Source organism: Bombus huntii, chromosome 2, assembly GCF_024542735.1.
Source record: "Bombus huntii isolate Logan2020A chromosome 2, iyBomHunt1.1, whole genome shotgun sequence".
NCBI lineage: Eukaryota > Metazoa > Arthropoda > Insecta > Hymenoptera > Apidae > Bombus > Bombus huntii.
The window spans coordinates 2,102,485-2,124,499 of NC_066239.1; the positions used below are offsets into that span (position 1 = coordinate 2,102,485).

Sequence of the window (22,015 nt, forward strand, 5' to 3'; positions counted from 1 at the left end):
TACTGATAAATAGTTATCATAGTAGGTAAGTACGAAACTTCGTGTTTTGAAGTCCGCTGTAACGTTTCTTAAATTGCAAGTAACTCCCCAGCGGAAATTGTACACCGAGTTCATTTAAGTGAAATAGAAGGAAATATTGGGTTGTCCCAAAAGTTTCTTTTGTATTATGAGGAAATAATAAATGCACAATATTTGTTGTTTTTTATTATTTTATTGAATTATGTATGATAAATTTTGTTCTATTGGAACAAATTCAATATCTCAATAAAATAAAATAAAACAAAAAATATTGTGCATCTATTATTTCCTTATAAGATGAAAGAAACTTTTGGGACAACCTAATACGTACATACATATGCATTTATAAATAGATTCTCTTTGTCGCGGAATTTTTCTGATCCGGATTCAGATTACGTAGTAAAGTATATAAATTAATGTTAGCAAATTCATTTTTTTAATTAGTAGCACTACGAACTAATTTTCTGCTTTTACGTATCAAATATTTTATTGCATTTTTATAAAGTATTTTTCCTTTTTCCCTGAAGTATTTTGTAATTTTATTTTAATATTTATTGCTTTTTAATACTATCTTAATCTATAATACACGAGGACAATGGAAAATTAGAAAGAAGAAATCTACGAAACTATGTTTTGTGCATTTTTTTAAGATCTAACCATTCTATGTCATAGCATGAATTTTAATTAAATCTAAATGGCAATGTCCATGCAAAAATTACAGAACGTATACAGTACTTACGTCACACAAATGACACCGTAATATCTAAATATATATTAAATAATTTAAATAAGTTATATGTAATACTAATTTATTAAATAAATATATATTTTTAATGAATTTTTATGTACTGAACCTTTTATCTAGTTCTAATACGTATGATATCTTCAAAATATTTATGATGTTCACTTGAATGCATTCAATACGCTCTATTTTATATAAATATTCTGCAATTTCGTATAATTATAATCCTTGCTGTAATTCTTCTATCTTTTAGAAACTCTTCTCTATAACGTATTGCCATAAATGTCTCCTTAATACTATAGCTCATTTTAGAAGAATCAATAATAAAGTATCTAAATTTCCATTCAGATAACTTAATTCAATGTAAATGTACAATTTATCTCTAAATTATTTCATTGATTATAATTTATTATTAATTATATCCACTTATAATATTTTATTAATGAACATTTATATATATCATTACTACATATGGTTCACCTGATGAATCATTATCGATATTTCGACATGACTTATGATTTAATAATATCCGAATCTTTGATGATTTAAGCATAACGTTGAACTAACCCTCCTCCTTATCAAATATGCATAGACGCGAAGCCCTTAGGGTCTGATCTGCGTTTTGGCTTCGCCATCAATTTCGATGTTCGCGTCAGGGTAATCGGATTGCGTGCGACTTCGACGGGAAGTCGGTGCATCGTTCGATACAGTAAATTGTGCTCGACATTAAGATAATTAGAAGCTCTTTAGTCAAACGACAATAGGTAACGTGCTACTTAAGGTAATTAATAGATCACATGCATAGAAAATGAAGTAAATAACGAAAACAAAGGTAACGAAAGTTTTATCGAGTATTTGATGATATTACTAGTGACATAAATATTTAGTAATTTGAATAATTAATGTGTGGTAGTGTGGGATGGTGTGACGTTAGGGAAAGACGCGGCTGATCGTTTATAAACTACAGTAGACATAATGATAGTGTAAATTGATATTCGCGTAAGAATAAGTTAAGCTAATAAGCATTTAGAAATTTGTTAATCAACCAATTCTAGACGACATGTAATATATACTTATATGATAGAACTGTAGCAATTATAGCGTTACTATCGCTATTTACCATTTTTTAATTTCGTTTCTTTCACGTTTTTTTTATTTTGATTCTTCCAAACTAAACACGACAAATAATGAGCAAATTGTCTTATCATAGTTCAAAACTCGCGTAGAATATCTCTACGATTAACGATTCGACTAGTTCGACTTTTTGGTTGGTTTCAGATCGATTCATTGACCCGAAAATCTAACTAGTTGAATCGTGATCCGCACGAACAGCTAGGACTATATGCCGCTTTGTCTAGGATAAGCAGATTAATCCATCGAAACCCCAATGAGCCTGATTGCAAGGATATTTTACTGTCCGCTTGACAATTATCGAACGAAAATCCGTAAATGATTAGTAGATTTGCCGCTTGTTAACCGATTTACCATTTTGTCGTAGTTATTTTAAACGAATTACATTTGTTTGCAAAGCAAATTTTAAAATAATGATGAAGATATTGATCAACAGTTAAGGCTGAAGAAAATTTGATTATTTTCATCTTTTATAATGATAACATTTTCCTTATAAAAGAAAGAAATTCGTTTACTATATAAAGAAATTAGTCTAATCATTAGATATATTTATGCAATTTCATATTTTTATGAATGTAACTAACAGAATGGATTTTACATATATAGAGGTTTGTTTTGTCCGCTAAATATCATATTGGGCATTTAGCCTGGATATTTTATATTATCTTTACATATTATGTGCATTGTATGTATTGTTATACTTTTCACTTTGCTCTAAATGTATAAAGATGCGCAGTTAATTTATTATTTTTATCTTTTTAGATGAAAACATTTTCTTTATTAAGAAAAGGAAATTGTGTCTATTATGTAAAATATATGATTAAAGTGAATTCGGTAAAGAGGCGAAGGACGATTGAATCAAACGCATTTAGATTACGTACTTATTCCGAATAATTCGTTTGAAAAAAGCGCATTATCATAGATTGCATAGAGGAACTCTGCGAGATTTACGACTACAACGTACGCTTGAAATGACCATTGAATATTAATGAGATTATCAGAGTAAGCTAGGTTTTACATATACGAACATGGTTTCCGATATCAACTTTTAGTAGAACTACCTCGACATAAATCGAACGCATAACAAACAGGATATAACTTTAGGACGATAATCATAGTGAAATTGGAGAAGAAATAAAAGGGTGAAAAGGTATCTTTTTTTGGAAGAATATTTTATTTTCGCCGGTAGTTTTAGTATCAATCGTTTTTTACTTTTACAAGCGAATATTTAAATTCTTAATAGCCTATATAGGAAATCATTAACTATATGTATGTGATATGTAATTTGTTATTATGTCAACACATAACACGCCTTCGGGTTTACTTTAAATGATGTATACTTAAATTTATGACTCTTTTAAAGGAAGGAAAAGGGGAAAAATAAAAGTACGAAGTTTCTATGGAAGAAAAGATAGAAGGATAGGAGGTTGCAAGGCTAGCAAGATGGAGCTTGAAGCCCAGGATCTACTAGCGGTTTCATTAGTAAAGCTTCCCAGTACTCTGATAGTGGAGATGGAGATGCAGGTCAGAGGATGTACAGTGGTTTAAAAAATGGATTTCCTAATGTTCGTTAAATAATTTTACACAGACGAATGTTATATTAACAAAAATTATATCCATTAATAGTCTATATTTACATATATAAAAATAACAAATTCAACGACTACTGTTAATAATGCGTTATAAAATAATAACATGGTAAGCATAAAGATGAAAAAGTTTGAAAATTCTGTATCATTATAAAATCCTTCTATAGCGACGGTACCATCACAGACGCATTGTCCAGAAATGACAAGCAGCCTTGACTAACGCTTAATGACATTTAAATTCTTTATTGGACCGCTTTATGTTCACTTCTATTAACAACAACGCGTATAATTAATCGAACGACCGTCACAAAACGCAGAAAACTGATTCTCTTGAATACCACAAATGATAATAATCTTTGCCCGTAAAATAATTTCATTTGTGGTATATTCACGTGAACTCATAAGTATCGATGAAAATGGGAGTTGGTGGAGAATAAATTGTTTGAAAAAATTGTCGGCATGCGAAAGAACGGAAATACAGATGAACTTAACCCACACCGTCAGGAATGTAGATGACATCCAGAATAACTGCGAGAAGTGAGAAAAGCCGTGGGTGGTTTGAGACCACGAGCTGAAGCCGGAACTAGTGGTACAGACAGAAATCCGCTGGGTCGCGAGCTTAGTTATCCGCCACGAGAATTACCTTCTGCTCGTCTGATTATTTTTATCGCTTCTCCGTCCTTTTTTTACGCCCCAATTTTAAGACAGATTATAATCTGGTGGGTGTTTAAATCTAGGCCACCCACAGACCAGCTCGGTCCTCTCTTCATGCGAATTAGACTTGCCACGATGAGATGCGATTGCACGAATAACAGAAACGTACCCATAACTTATGACTTTTCTTTTTTCTCTCTTGGTCCCTTTGAAAGATGCTGTTTTTAATGTGACGACTAGATTGCGAATGATTATGCATCAGCGGGAAGTTTCAAGATGCAAAATTGTACAGAATATACATAATATGTAAAAATATGTAGAATATTCCAGTATTTTAAACGCTGTCAGAATATTCTACGGATACAAGTGCGAAAAATTTGTCATTTAAATAGTAGAAGATTTATATTTTACTTTACAAAATTGATCGATTTTATACCATTAACGAACCAATTTAATGAAACAATACAACCTTTGTTGAAGTGTTAATTACACGTTCTAGCTGTGTTCTATGCAAAAACGGATCTATTAATTAATCAGATTGATCTGAAGATAAATTAATCGATTAATCTTGAACTTTGTTAGGGGAAACAAACTCATAAATTAATGAAACAGTAAACGCGAAGCTTCGTAATATAGTTACGGTACTTCGTTTCCTTGATAAATGAATTTCATAATTAGTTACGTCCGAATTATTCTAAAAAAATTACACAACATATTGAATCTGGTACGAAGCATGGCAAAAGCGAAGGATATGATTAATTACTAGCAAGTCTGTTTGAACACTCAATTTGTTTCGTTAAAATAGTTAATTATTAAATTGTATTTTTTGTAGAGATAATGAATTACTATATGACTGAGAAGAGATGTACTCAAACAAGCCGTTAAATATTTCAATGATTTCTTGCTCTGATTCTCGTGAATATTGTGACGAAATGGTACAGCGTCCAACTGTTTTATCGCGTTATCTCGCAAAATTCATGTTTACCGCCAGTTTCATAATCTTCTTAAAGTCACTTGGAAGTTTTAAACGGAACTTCAACAGAAAAGTCGAAGTCGTTGGCAGATAAAAGGGTTGTCATTATGAAACCGGCTGCAATCTTGTCTAGAAGTGGAAGCGGGGCGCAAAGGGATTGTTAGTTGACTATTTAACACAGGCAGAAGTTTCTGTAAACGATCGACGCTCGACATTATACTCATACCATACACACATCGTGTAGCTCAGAACAAATTCAACTTCGCGAACTTTCGTTTGCGTTCGTTTAATTTATAATGCGTTTATAGAGATTACAAAAGATATTGGCACATATTCTTATTTTCCCTTAAAGTGCTTTCTTTATCAGGTTTTTCATTTCGTTTTTACCGTATCAAATTTTTATATGCATTTGAAAGTACTACTATATGATACAAAATTTAACATACCTGAACATAATTAATTAGTATGTATATACTAATATTTGGTATGCCAATGTCGTTTGTAGCCACTGTATTTGCGTTTACTCTACAAAGTGATTGATGGAAACCGTAATTGCAGATATCTAATCAATCAAACGTGTTTACCGTGTTAAAAATCTATCGCGAATAATTTTGAAGAGTAAGTAACGATATCTATTAATATTTGTTAATATTATCAACGTACTCATGAAATTTAGAAATTATTATCTAGCGACTTTATAAGAGACAATAATTATTTTTTTCGTGCCAAGTTTATCCCTTTGCACCGGATGAAAAGCTCTAAAGGGAAGCGCTCTTCGACAAATCATCTAACGATGTACTAGTGAATTTGTGATTGGTAGATTGATATTAAGGGTTGTCTTACCGCTCTCATATTATCCTGCGTATCGCCACGAGGGTTCGATCGTATCTACAACAAACGTTTTACTTTCAGACTTATAGTCATGATAAAATATGGGACGTTGTGCTACAAGATGCGAATTCGCAGCGACAGATGAAACGTAAATTCGTCGCGTACAAATTCGTGACAATTCTCGCGTGGCTTATTAACAGTTAAAACTTATTAAAATTTCAAATTTAAGTAATAGAAGGTTATTGGAAAGTAAAATAACGATTACGCGATTATTATGAAATGAAAATTTCCAAGCACAAAAATCTAATCGTAAAATAAATATTAGAAAGATATACAAAAAGTCTTGAAAATAAAAAACGAAAGGTTAAAAAAAATGTCACGAATTTAAGTGAATTCAAATTTTATTTCATGTTTCGATAGCGAAAATTAGGGAACTAAAAAAAACGTTTATGAAATAAAAGTTTCGGAACTCAAAAATTCAGTCGTAAAATAAAAATGAAAAAGATATAGGTTTGACAATAAAACATCGAGAAAAATGGGATAAAAAAGTGTCACGAATTTGGATGAATTATTCGAACTTTATATCACGCTTGCCTGTAATGGAACGATCAAGAAATAAGCATGCTTCGCTATATAGGCTCGGATGATCGATGCGTAAGCCACTAATCTCTCAGCGGATAATCTCGAAAGCTTGCGTAAATTAAATTGAGAACCCAATACAAAAGTAGGACAGGCCTATTGTACTACGTGCACGGCTATTGATTTCGAAATCGTTCGAATAAACGTTGTTTCTTATTTCCTCTGTAAAAATAGCAGAAACATCGCGAAATAAATGTGATTCTTTTCTTATCGCGGAATTTATGTGTCACTGAAAACATCCATTCGATAACAGGAAATGATACTGCGTTTCTGAGAAATGATCAATTGTGCCGTGGGTGTTCAGTACTGAGTTCTTGAAAGTTGACTGTTTTTCGCTATAATTTAACTTTGTGATAATATAATTTTTTAGTGAAGTAAATGGTGAATTTTGACTATTCCAACATTTAGGTCCGATTATATAATCTTCTTTGATTCAACCAGTAGGATTTGATTATCTTAAACAGACTATTCTATTTATGAATAGCTGAAAACGATGTACAGGGTGTATTAAAGTGGATATTTAATGCGATTGAATATTTTCGTAGCTACCTGTATTTCAACAAAATTTGATTACCAGTGGAATTCATTTGGTGTATTCAACATAAATGACATCTTCAATTATATATAGTTTTAAATATGTTCAAACTGGCAATAAACCTAAACTTATTATATAGGTAATGTCAATCTAATTTAAATCTAATTTGAACTATACTTATAACTTTCATCTTTCTTCCAGCACATTTTCCACTATTCCAGCCACATTTACGTGAAACTAAAGAGAGGAAGAAAGATTACTACCTTTTCTAAATTTAAAAGAGAAATCCCTCCCACCAACAAGAAAAAGAAGAAAAAGAAAACATGAATATGAAAAAGGAGGAAGGTCAATCTAACACCATATATAGAATTTTCGTGACGGTCAACGAGTTTCGTAGGAAGTGCCCATAAAGAGAGCTCTTTCGTTACACGTGAAACCCATTTGCCATTGAAAATCATCTGGTCGAAATCTTGGCGCGGATTGTTCGAAAGTACTTCCCTGAAGACCGACATTACTAACAGAGTAGAAATACTGAGGGATGATATCGAATCATGTTTTTGATCTGACGACCTCATTATCCCACGAATCCTCTCGAGAAATTGAATTCACGGGCATAACGTGTAACTCGTGTTTCGTGCAAGAACTTGTGGCTGGACTGCTGCAAGATTTCAACTGGAAATCCTCTTGAGACAACGCATCGTGTCGACGTTGTGAATCGTGATGGATAACGTGAGGAGGCTGACTTGAATTTCGATAGAGATTCATCGTGCCTCGGGATTTTCGAACATGTTGTAGCTTCGAATTGCGAAAGAATCGACCGTGAAATTTCTGGATAAAATGTATTACAGTCGATTTGTGGATAGAAGTGTGCATCGTAGCAGTCGTATTCTAGCGAAATCGTAAATTTATCTGTTCAGGAAATTTGAATTTATTAAACAATAAGTTTATTTATTAAACATTTGAGTTTTTAATCAATTCAAAACAAATGTAAAAGCTTGATGAATTTAAAAATTTGCATTTGAGTTTATTGAAGTCAGGAAAAGATAATTATTCTGTATTTTTGTGCTATATCTGCGATAATTAAATAGTTATTCTATACTATTGTGTTATATATTAAACTTTCCTGAAAGCAACTATCTTATGTAAAACCCCGTAGAAAATTCTTCTCGAAGCATTAAATAATGCACGGACTATTAACCTCAGCAGTTTAACTTGGAACAGCAAAGGTCACTACGGTATTAAAACCGTGTAAAAAAAACAGCGCAAGAACGAGAAACTACGTTACATTTTTTACGTGAGTGGTTGTACATTGTACATTCATCGTATCTTGGTCTGGCCTCCGTTTCTCCTTTTACGTTTATACGGGCCAAAGCTCGACCATACGAACCGTGCAATCTTTTTTCCACGCTCGGTATTCGTTTTCAGCCAAATTACTCGACCGCGTCACGTTCCCTGCTATTAAAATTGGATTATGCGGCGGAGATTCTTACACGAAACGCCAACGTCGTTATTCCACGTAATTGTGCTCTTGAAGCGTTTTTGTCAAAATTGAATAGCAGAAAAATAGCGTTGTTGTTCTCCGCGAAATTGATGTAAATCGATGTTTTCCGCGATCGTGCCGATGCATCGAGTCCCCCTTATGCTGATTACGTGGAGATCTGTCCTTATTTGTATATCGCATTGAAAGACTGATCAAGTTGTTCAGATTTATCTCTCTTGCTAATGTGTGCAATAATATATTAAAAAATATGATTTAATGTAAGAAAAACACATGATAAGATCTTCAAAATAACAAAATATAGTATATAAAGTATAATTGAATTTTTTCTTAATTATAATATATATGATTAGTAAGTGTCAACTTTACAAAACATTCTTCAATCCTTAGTTAAATTTTATTGTTACTGTTATTGTTGTTTTATTATCTAATACAGTCTTCATTGTTTTATTTAACATTTGATAGTAGTCAGGGTCCGTTCGTAGTCCCAACATTTCTACGAGATAAATTCTTTATCTGTAAAAATTGTGTGTGTCAGTGGCGGCTGGAGCCAATGTTACTATCAATGAATCATTTAGCGAATGCTGACTATGACCAACGATAGGGGCGAAAGGGTTATATATCTCCGAAATAAATTTGACCCGTTTTTTGTTTCACCGCTTCGAGCAAGCCTGTTCTCCGACGTAAAACAGAAAATACCGCCGAACCCGCATGGTAAAATGGAATAATGCTTCATCGGAGCCTGGACAACCGAAGTAACTGCACGCCAAAACGAGCTTAATCCCATCGATGCATTATTCATCCAGTGAATTTTCGAAAAAAAATGAACTGTTTGCTTAGTTTCAAAATAGTAACTGTTGTTTCATATCTGAAAATTATGGAGTTCATATTTTAGGAGTTCATATTCTATTTTTTGAAGTCAGTTATTACCAGAAAATCGTAGAATATTTTATGATGAAGTAATGAACAATATACATGTACAAAAGAAAGACTAATAAAAATGTACAATTCTTATTCTTCATTTAACGTTCATTATTGTTCACATGTTTGCAATTTTCAATATTCAGTATGACAAATTTGCAAAATTGCTCTCTTACTATGCTGATGTAATTTAAACTTCTCACACTCCATATCAATGATCTCTACATCAAAGTAAAATCTTATATTATCATGAGACTAGAAACAAAAAAAAAATTCAGTGTATTAATTTGATCTAATACAGGAAACCATTCATTAAGAAGGAAAACAGTTACATGTGTCTTTAAGAGATTGGACGTGCTGTTACCAGAAATTCAACTCCTGAACGTAACGCGCGTGCTACAGACAATACACTGTACAAACAATTATCTGACCGCAGAATACATCGTTTAATCTTGACTCGTAATCATTAAGCGTGTAATTAACAGAAGCTTTTCGGTAACCTGGCTGCTTCCTGGCAACAACAAAGGTAATTCGAGAGGCAAAAGGCGACAATCCACGAAATGAGGGCCAAAACAAGATACTAACGCGGCACTGTTTGCTCGTTGTACGCTATGCAGATTGTAGTCATGTAATTAAAATGCGAGTTGCAATGGAAGTTAGGTTTGGTTTTATTGATGGAAAGACAAACTTTTATGAATTTCATTTCTTTTTATAATGATAACGATCTATTTATTATCGATTATTTTATATTTAAAACTGAATCTTTCTTTGTCAAATATAATTTTATTTTGTAAAATTATGGTATTTTTTGTAACATTTGTATCTAAATTTTCTTTTACCCATTACTGTATATAGATTCTGTGCATTTTTGTATTTTCAAATTTCCCATAAATGTATAAAGATATTAATTACTACGGTAATAAGATTTAGTCGTATTTTGTTCGACTATTTTTCTTGATTCCTTATGACAGAATAATTCATCAGCTGTTCTACATTTAACAATAATGTATTTCATATTCGAAAAATATTGGTTTTAACCTTCAAAATGTAGCGTAACGTAAAAGGATATCGAAAAATCAAGCGATGAATGCTGATTTAAATTTATGTATAAAAACGATAATAAAGAGCTGTTATATTAAACTTTTACCAACAGTGACTTTATCATTTAAAATATTATTTAACATAAAGCTATCAAAATACATGAAGGTACCTAAAGTTACAAATATACAGACTTAAGTATAGAGGATAAAATATTTTTTGACTATTTTATTTAACGTATTTTATCTAATTAGATTACATTATCGTATACAGATGTTTTTTACGTATTCTGTTTTTATTATTTTTGAAACCGCGTTGATTCCATTTCCGTACTTTCGTGAGGCTAATTACATTAAGCAGATGATTAAGTTTGACAGGTGGCACCGCAGTATTACGAACTTTCACTGAATTTTGTGCCACAGTAATGAGTTCCTCCTTTTTTCAAATGTAGAATGCTAAGGGTTTAATTTTTCATTAAGGAAGCAAGAAAAATCTCTTTTAATAATTTTATTGCAGCAAAATAGATATTTAATTAATAAAAAAACTTTTAACTATTTAATCCAAAATAATATGACGAATGTATCATTTGAATCATTTAAACGTACAATTTTTAACAGTTTTTAGCGAACAAATGATCTATTCTGTACCTTTTATGAAAACTATTTCTATAAATTCCGAGGTTATAAAAATATGAGAGTAATTGAAAAATATTTTTGTTTCTCCAACTACAACGAGGACATTCTTATTAAACTGTGAAAATTTTTTGAGGATGAAAAATTTATTTTTAAATATCCTAATCTCATCGAAGAAAAATATCGCAATATAGCGTACACTCGCAGTGATAGGTACATTTACCCCATACTATCCAGGTATGAATAGCGATTGTTCTGATTTGTTTTCTATTAAATAGAAAAAGGAATTTCCATTTTTCAATATAGGGGAAAAACCAAAAGACAAAGTGCAAAGGGTTATCGCAGATCGGCATGCCACGTTCAGGCATCGATTGCCACGTTTCAAACGATACTGGTAGTCGGTTAAAAGGTTAACAGGCGAGACATTCGGCGTTCGGTTGACTGGGTACGTGGTTGCCATGAAAAGAAACGTTTCGATCAATGAAAAATACCCGGTCGTGCATGTGTACGGAACTCGCGGTGAACCTTCTAATGGATATCCTGCCCTCCATGAATTGCAAGGATTGATCAATAAAGAGCGATCACCTCGAACGAGCGTCCTTCTTCGCCTCGCGTTCGTTGTGTCGGTCTACGAGCGTAGTTCTATCTACGACTGGCTTCCATGCAGAAATTTCCTTAGAGAATACAGGAATTCACGCGATGCCGCGGGAGAAATTCTAGCCGCGATAGCTATATAATTTTAATCGGTCGATAATGAACGGTAATTGTTGCTATTTCAAGAGGTTCGGTTACATAATTAATAATAGGGTCGAACAGGCAAGTTAATTGCGTTCAATTAATTACTTTAATAATTATGTTCACTTATTTTTGGAATAAAATTGAGAAGACTCTTTGGTAAAGGGTAATGTCAAAGAGAATGATATTTCATCCTATTTTGGGGGCGGGGGATGATGAAATCAGAAAGAGCAGTGGAGGTTTAAGAAATAAGTGGAAATTGAAGTTTGAATTAAAAGGGTATCCTATATCTTTTTGGAGATAGAAGAAATTATAAAATAGTGGGCATATATAAAAATAATGTGAGAAATAGATGTTCTTCGTATTTTAAAGTGATGTTAAATTATGTAACATTTTACGAAGAAACTCTAAAATATGCGCAAGCAGTAACTCGAGTAATCGCAGTTCAGAGGCAGCGTTCGATACAAGTTTGTAGAATTTCGAAACCTTTCGAGCGTAAATTCTACGCTTGAATTATCCGAACGAGATAATTCATTTGCATAAATAAATAAATACTTTTGAAATGGAAATATCTCATTTCCAACATTTTATGGCATTTCAATTTACCTATTCGATATTAAATTTCAAAAGCGTATGTATAAAAGATACGAAAATAGATTCAAAATGCTCTTTGGATAGTTATCGTTATGATGAATGTGCATTCGTATGCATATTAAAACATCAGGTAACAGTTATGTATAAAGCTTTCTACGTGAATTAGTTTTTAATTCCTATCGCCGTTAATCTTCAGAACGAACCTTCGTTTCGCACGATTGCACACCGAATATATTCGTAAAATGTCCAATTTCATATAACAGCCTGGTTGACATGTTTGAAGGATGGTGAACAAATGATTTTATTCATTAATTCGTCTAGACTGTGACGTGTAAAATGACGTGCTAAATTAAAATCTATCATTTATTTCGTTTCATTTTTAATTCTTGACTCTTCCATTTCTAGTTCTTAAAAGTCAATATACAAGGAATATATCTATTTTGAATTTTTGGAGATTTGTTACTTTTTATGACTATTTATATTAATTGTTCTATGATATACTTTTGTGTTTTATATTTTCGAAATTTTCATATTCCATTAATATTCCATCTATTTAATTTTACGCTATACTATCACCGACAACGTCAATTATCATTTGCCACAATAGTTTATATCGATACCTATTACCAGCTAGCGTCTCTCAACAAATTTCACAACATGCCACACTTTCGATGACAGTATTCTTCCAGGAAGGCGGTATTTTTTTGTCGAAAACCGATTGAACAATCGATGATTGTTTGCTGGAACATGATTAATCATTGTTGGTCCTTCTTATAAAACAGCATATAAATTTATGTAAGCTAAAAGCACTTTTCATTCATAGAAAAAATTAATCAATTATAAAATTGTAAAAGGAAATATGTGTTTGCGCTACAGAACTCGCTTTCATATTGACTTCTTCTCTTGCCTTGCTCCTATAATAATAAAAGGAAACGCAGCCAGCGGGTTAATCGCGATTGTGCAACGTGACTTCTGGACAAAATTTATAGTTGCTAGTGATTTAACGTGTTCGAGAATTGGAAAATCAAGTTAAGAGGATCCTCTTATTAGCCGCACGTTTTATACATCTTGTGTATGGAAATATACTTATGATATATGGATTACATCGCGTTCTGTATTAATACAGATTACCATAGCCTTCACTTTCTCCTTGTCCAGTGAAAAGTGTTGATCTCGTGAATTGTGTAAAATATATATCTTGTAATAGTTATTTGATTATATCAATTTCTATTTTAATATAAAATATTATTTCGGATAATACTTTTCTGTATGATTTTTTGATAGATATGAGTTTTATGGCCGGTTTACAAAGCGGAAGAAAGAACTTGTATCTTGTAATATCCGTTATCATATAAATTGCTGTTTTGAAGCAAGTGTAATACCTTATTTGAAAATCCTTTCTTTTGGACGTATAAGTTTCATAATTTGTTAACAGATTAGCTGAAACATTCTATTCTATGACAGTCTTGTTATTACACGAATTCATATTTAGAGCAGTATTTTTTATTTTCTTCATTGAACATGAGTTTACTTTACAAAATTCCTGCTGTTTATATTAAAGCATACTTAAAATGTGTAATCCTTACCGCGACAACGCCCAATCTAAGGAAACGGTGCTTTCTTCAGAGTGGTTCGCTTACGTAATAACTCTTCCCTAACGTTTTAGGGAGGAATCTCAAGTGCCGTCGTGAAAGCACTATAAACTGCAGTCCGTTCTATAAATAATCTTTTTATTAGCGAAAGAAGCAGCGAGGGAGGAAGTTTTGAGTTACGCGAACCACTGCGGCAAATAGCGCTGGGGAACAAAATACCCCGGTCAGATAACGATCCTTTCGCAACGATGTGAAATATACGAAAATATGGAACTCCGCGAACGATACAGGACTCTAGCGACCATTGGTGTGTCTCAACAATGTATTGTTCTTCTGAGGCCAAGTCAGAATCGCGTCCTACACGAGTTCACTTTCGTTCATAGGTATTGGGGCGCTTCTAGGTTTCGCACAAAGCGTGAAAAGCATGATACGAGAATCAAAGGAGATGTAAGTGATTTTGTCTTCACATCGAGTAAGTCGCATTTAAAAGTTAGAAGCTAAAGAGTTAGCAGGTAAAGTGTCTATGAAGATTAAGTTACACATATTTATGTGTTGAGATATAGCAGAGTTAAAGTTTTTAACAATTTTAGAGTTTCAGAATTAAACTTTTGAATTAATTTTTAATGGATCGAAAACTAAACAAATGATTAATTTATAATCATAAACTTTTAATGAATTTCATTTCCTAGATCATGAGCTATCGAAAGTAGAGAAAACTATTTTATTTTGACTCCAATAATCGTTTGGCGATCGACGTTTTATGAGAAAAGGTGGTATAAAATATGAGGCAATGATTTCTAAAAATATCGTAATGATTAGAAAATGCATTTATTTTCGATACAAATTAAGTTAAAATAGTTTTAAATATACACTGCCGATCATAAAAATATTAGAATACATATCGATATTTAATACGAATTGAATGATTTTCACTGTTTTTGTTTTCTAATTATTTTATTATAAATTTGTTATTTTACTTGCGTCATACGTGTATGTGCTGTAAAAATACTGAATTAAATAAAATTTATTAGAGTTTTCCAGTAGATGTAATCAAGTACTATGCTTATGGTTATGTAACAGTGTATATTAAGTTTGTCTCATCCTCGATGACAATCCATTTTGACACAAGATACATATGTAATATGTATTGTTAGAAAGAAGCTTTCAACGCCTCGGAAGGTCGCGCGAGTGGCGAGTGTCTGGTAGCTTTGGAAATTCTACTATTTATCACGACCCCCGTCATGTCAAGGGATATAAGGTTACTGAGATTTCTGCCTTCTCTTTTTTTTTTTTGCTTTAAGCCACCTCGACGAATCGTGATATTTTGCGATTTCTACGTGAGATGCTGACTGATACTTTCTATCGAGAGAATAAATGCGATTTGCAGGGATTTTCCGCGTGTCCACTTGCGAGAAGATTTGTGGCGAGCGATATATGATGAATCGAGTACGAACGACTTCTGTTGAATTGCCTTGACTAACCTGAAGGAAGGATTTGAAGAGAGATATAATTGGTTGAAAAAGTATTGGAGTATATATGGGAAAGAATTAGGGGAGAAGTTGGATTATTATGTTTTGGTTGAGATAAGTTCATTTTGGGGATATTGTATTAAAGAGGATATATGTGTAAAAGTGATTGCTGGGTTTAGCTTATTTGTATATCGTGTGTATATTTATTGCAGTCATTTAGTTATAGCTTTATTGGGTTAGAAAGAAATAGTTATTAAGCGAATAAAAATCGAAATTTACTTCTTTTCGTTGATGTGATTGGAGATTGTTTGGATTGTTGAATTGAAAGCTGTGTTTCTTTTAAGAATTAAATGCTTGAATTAATTTTTAACGGATTGCAAAATAAATTACGAATGACAAAATCATAGGGAATGTTCTAATATTGTTGCAACGAAAATTAAAGATTAATTTTAATTGCAAACGTTTGCACAGTTTATGGTAAAGGATACGAAGTTATAGTTGTGTATTGCTTACAAAATGAAATTAAAATTTATAATGCATGATATTCAATAAAAAGCCACGTGGAAAAAACGTGGAAAAAGCCGAGTTTGTGAAACACTTGTAATAGCTTAAATTTTTTTTTTTTGCATTATTTAGTTAGTGTTTAACGAGAGTACACGATATAAATATGTTTCGTTATATCGTGTTTCGTGTTACCATAAAGTTGGATTTTTATATTTTTGGCATGAGGAGTGTTTTTCAAGTAGAACAGGTCAACTACTAACGAGACCTTTAATGTACTATTTTTGTATCAGAACAACATTGACAGGAATTTCTAAAAAATTTATATCAAATAAAATCTTCAGAAAAGTAGAAAAAAGCTAAGTGGCATGTACTACAGAATGCTAACATTATTCACAGATAATTGAATGAAAGACCCTTCAATAGATGGTATTTTGCTAAACGATATTTTTGTTGAAAATACCCTTCATAAACATCTATTACATTTTTTAATAGTATTAAATATTTTATTTTATTCTACTCTCGTTATTTCTTTAAATTTAAAAGACGATGTTTTTGAGAGAACAACGAACTGTAAGTAGAACAAGTCAACCATTTATGCGATTTCGACCTATCAATTCGCTTTAATGGAGATCAGTCGAAGAAACGAGATTAATATCGAACAGGAGTGAAAAAGGCTAAAAATAAAGGCAGAACAATAGGCATATAAGAAAGTAAAGCACTATAAATATTCCAGGAGCAATAATCCTTTATCAGCTTTTTATCCGCTCAGGCGATAAGGAATTCAATTTATCAGCTGCAATTACATCTTTGCGCGTTCTAAGGCCAGCGATTTCGTGTTGAGATGTTTTCGAACATCCCGAAAGAAAGAATTCTGGACAATCGTAGTCTATAATTAAAAAACAAGGAGAAGAAGAAATATGAATTACGAACTCGATCAAGACAATTCTCTGTTATAATCATCTTAGGACCGAATACTTTCGACTTTTGTAAATATATTTGGGCTATGTAGAACTCTTTTGTCAATCATCAACGATAGCTATATATTTTTTTTCAATTTCGTTTTATAAAGGAAACACAACGCAGCAAAGTTAGAATTAATTTTATCGACGATAAACACATTTTTGGTTCAGTTGGTTGATAACTTAAAATCATAACATACTGTAATAGAATATTGAGCGTTAATTAAAACCCTAGTTAATTATTATTTCACAAGCTTCATAATTTTCCTTTAGAAATTTTTATGAATTTTTTCACTCGATGATAATTTTCATACAAATTAAATTTCCCGTACGTCTTCTAAAAGTTTATGGAAAACAGGAATTCCTTCTTCAAGCTGGCTTATAATTCTTCGTTAAAATCCCAGACAAATTAAGATCTACGATAGGGGTTGCTTATTAACGATGACCGATTACACTCATTGATACAGCTATACACACATACCGGGTGAATTTATTTCCACGAGTGTTGATCAGATAAGGAAGTGGCGTGTTGCCTTTACAAAAGACTCCCACATTAACGTAGTTTATCTAGTATAGGGGGTGGCGTCTAAATCAGATATTTCCCTATAGCGGCCGGCAAAATCAGTTTAGGGGAAAGAATCACGCTAACTTTGTGCCTCATGGTATTTTTTAATCCTGGCAAACAGCGAGTCTCCTCTTTTTTTTAACTAACTTTTTGAGAAGAGAAGGCTCGATTGTTGCTCCAATTTTTCTATAAAAACAATTAACCCTGGAACTATCGGAATAGTCAAAACAAATTTACAATTGTTTATGGTTATTTTTATAGATATACAACTCTTCATATGATATGAATGTATACAATATGCCCTTATAAGATATCGTATCAATAGAATAAACTTCTAAAAATCTTCTTTCTTTCCTTTCCGCATTTTCTTCCTATCGTTTTATGTTTGATGTCTTGTTATATTTTATTCTGCCCTGTCAAATATGTTCTATCAGGTCGATTTTTCTTTCTCACACTGTTACGCTATTTTGTTGCGTGAAACCATTAAGTTACAAGTAATGACATTTTCTTATTTCATCTTCGAAGAGAAGAAAAGTAATTTCATTTTGGTCTTTAATCGATCGGATGCTTTCCCTTTTATTTTTCTGCCACATTCTTAGTTTTATTATTTCAAGATTTTCGACGGAGCTATTCTCTTCCATATAATCTTGGAAGTTAAAGTTTCTTCCTGGTAATCTTCAACATTTAATTCCAAGTTTATGAAAACTTTGTATATTTAAGTTGTATTAACCGTATACTCGAAGCAACTTGGAAGGAGGTAGAAGTTTAATATTGTTAAATGTAACTAGAAGCTTGCTGTTAACATACAATTTTTATAAACGATATAGGTAATTTCATTTATAGATAATAAAAGCTCTTAAAAGAAAAGGAAGTTATATATATAATTATATCATAAATTTAGTTTTTAGGATGAAGTTATGTATTTGCATTTTTACGAATTGGATTGTAAAACCGGAGCTGAACAATTATGCAACTTTGTTGGAAAATATTAGATATTTCAATAGGATTCTAGGTGTATATCAAAAATATAATAAATATATCAACTCATAAGGTCAAAACGATATAATTTCGAAGATTACTGAATTTCAAGGCATCTAATTTCAGCATATAGTCCATAGTTTATGCAAGAAATCGATAGTGCATAATTATCAAATAAAACTTAGGTTATAAATTAAAATTACTGTAAAATTAAAAAAACATATTATCCAATGATATATAATCCAACTGGGAGTTAATTTACTTGCTACGTAGAGTTTTCTCTATCAAATCCAGAATCTATGATTTATGACACTACTACGTATAATACTTACACATCTAATACAATAGAGCTTATCCGACCTAATGTGGAGACACAACTTTTCGGATAATTGAACAATCACAATTCTTTAAATATTTATGGACTTCGTATCTTTTTGACTGCTAAGCTACATAAATCTTTCAACACAAATAACTACATAGAGTTACATCTTTTTCCTACTTCGAATCATCGAAGCCTTTTTCGAATGCCACGAATGTTTCGGTGTTGGATTACAACGATATTACACACACAGATACAAATAATCTTATACAGACACCTATACAGGCATTTGAATAGGACACTTACACATGTCATACTCACTACTGTATAGAGAGTGGAGTTCAAAATCTTTTAAGGGACCATGGGTCACTACGTACAGTCAGTCTGAGAGTAACTGGCCAACTGTCAACAATCCATAAATTCTTTACCTGCACACTTTGTTAATTATACCATATCACTCACTTATATTTTAAATACATTTGGTTTTGTAATTCTGTTTAATAAATATTACCAAATATTATTTCAACATAAACATTGTGTCTTCCACAGATTATTTATCTTAACTTTAAGATTAAATTTTAACGTTCGGCATGAGAAGGCACCTGTTCATTACCACTCTCGTTTGTTGTTTCCATTTGTGTACAATCGTAATCATTATCGTCTTTATCGCAACGAAATCATTTTATTACATTAGTATATTTAAGGCTTTTCCACCGTTGTCAGCAGCAGAGGGTCCTGTCTGCTTTAGATAATTCTCCGTATCATGTTTTTGCTTCTTAATGTTTATGATTGTGGCTTTTCCAACACCACGTATTTTTACTAATTTCCGAGTTTTACACTTCCGAGTTTTCTAATTATGTCGTATTTTGTTTTCATAAAATGTCATTAGTTTCATACTAGATTCTAATCATCAGAATTCACTCGATCGAATAAAGGAATGAATACATCTTATATAAACACTAATAAACTATGTACATATTTGAAACGGAAAAGAGCATTCGTTGCTGCGAATGTTCGGATATTAGGCTATTCGAATAATGGGTATGCGGATAAGGAGCGTTCTACTGTACTTGATATGAAAACAACTACTGTAAATTATACTGTTCAATCGAAGAAAACTTTACCTCATAGATAAATCTCCCGCTCTATTCGAACTGTCTTTTCATCGAGCGCAAACCAACAGCACGAAAAAGCAGACAAACGAGGCAGTCAAATCACGATGCAGTCCCTTTCGCCTCGTTCTGGTTTCGGAGTCACCCTCCCTTCGACCTGTATCCATAAATCTGAGCGTGCCTTCCGAACAACACAGACACGTATCGCATTTTTCATTCGGAGAATCAGATACAGATTCCGTGGACAATGCGATCCATGCATCCTCTCGGAAACGCTACTGCAAATTCCCGAAACGGTGTTTTCTTTCGGAAGCCAACAACGGGTGGTAAATTCGACCTTGAACCCGTTCCAAACGGCAAGGTTCGCGATCGCCAACCTCCGCACGTGTTTGGTAACGCGCGTGGCACGTTGAATCGTCAAAGGAAGCATTAATCTTGACGATGAAAAAAACGGTCCCTCGGACCGTGTTTCCACCCGGGCCTGGTCTCGTATAGTATCCGGCGACGAATCGCGAGCTCGACGTAGAATAGAAGGTAGCGAAGTCGAGCCAACGTGGCTCGTTTAATTTAATATTTCAACCCCTTCCAGGTCGGCCTTCGGTTCGCTCCACCGCACTCGCTATTAACTCGACGCCACTCTCGAGCATCTCCATTAGCTATTCCTTCGCTTTTTCCCTTCGTCTATCCTCCGCACGAATTTCTTCCTTCTTACCCTTCAAACCTGTTCTTGTCTTTTTCCTTATTGTTATCCATCTTCGTCGTAGCGACGTTCCCGTTTCACTATTAATAACTTTGCCGAGCTATCGTGAGCTTTCGAAGGTACCACGAAACCAGAGGAATACGTCTCTCGACGGAAGAGGCGGTAGAAACGAATTTGCCAAGGTCGACAAGTTATTCTTGCGACGTTTCTTCATTTTCGCGTGACAGGTCAAGGGTCAGAGGGTGTCGCGGTAAAAAGATTCGTGTACGGCTATTATTTTTAGTAACGGCTGATGAATTTCTTAGTGGGCCTTCGGTCTAAAGTAATTAGCGATGTGAGGTGGTGGTGGGTTGGTTGCATCAAGAATTTCTGTGTGAACTAGGTCGGGAATTAGGAGAGTTGTGTGGCCGCTGTGTTGGTACCAGTTTCTGAGTTGATTTTGGAACGTTTTACATGCTACGAGCTGATTAATGGTAATTGTAATTTTGGACTCTTGACTTGTTAATACTTTCTATGCGTGTAAATCTGTTTAGTTATGGAAGTAAAATCAGGAGCATGTATGATACGACAAACTAATCGTAAATTCCAATTTAATTCTTTGATAAAATTGTATTTGACACGCGCAAGTATAATGCGGAAAAGAAAATTTATAGTACGAAATAAAATGACAACCATATTGCTTTATAGCATTTTTAGACAATAATAACGTGGGCGGGTGTGCAGTTAAAAAATATTCGTAAAAGCTATCTGAATTTTGATGATAAAAGAGCAGGAACGTGAAAACAAGTAAGAGGAGCTTGTTAATGTTAAAATGTTGTTAATTGAAAGAAGTAACGAGTATAAAAGAGTAGAAAAGCCAGGAACACATTTTTTAATTCAAATAATTTAAAGAACCTTATGAACGTGATAAATAATAATTATGAAAAATATAATATTGTTAGAATTTAACCCGATTTCTGTGCTACCACATAATTTTTTACTTGATAATTTAACTTTCTATGAGCAGGTTTTTTTGCTTGTGAAAAGGCAAATTAAAATTAATTGCACCTTTTTACCTTAATCTAGAACTTTAGTAACTTAATTCTAGTATAATGGTATATGGATAAAATATAATAGAACACTGAAAAGCAAGTAAAATGAAATCGGAAAAATAGAGATATAAAAGGGAGTTAAAATGTACAAAACAAAAAAAATTGAATTTTATTTTAAATATACTACGTCATAAAGTATCGAATCTGTGATGTTTTTAAAATATATCTAGCTTTATCGAATAACATTTTATCTAAG

At 32.6% G+C, this 22,015-nt stretch overlaps 1 protein-coding gene across 3 annotated transcripts in view; it reads right to left on the reverse strand.

Moving 5' to 3' along the window:
* LOC126878330 (5-hydroxytryptamine receptor 1) overlaps window positions 1-22,015 on the reverse strand; it is a 274,852-nt gene that overhangs the window by 12,732 nt on the left and 240,105 nt on the right. For 2 of the 3 annotated variants that reach the window (XM_050641026.1, XM_050641027.1), the window contains one exon: window positions 5,951-5,995. The exons of the other annotated variant lie outside the window; for it this stretch is intronic. In XM_050641026.1, coding sequence (XP_050496983.1) covers window positions 5,951-5,995 — 45 coding nt within the window. The remainder of the gene's footprint in view (window positions 1-5,950; window positions 5,996-22,015) is intronic. 3 annotated transcript variants of the gene reach the window in all.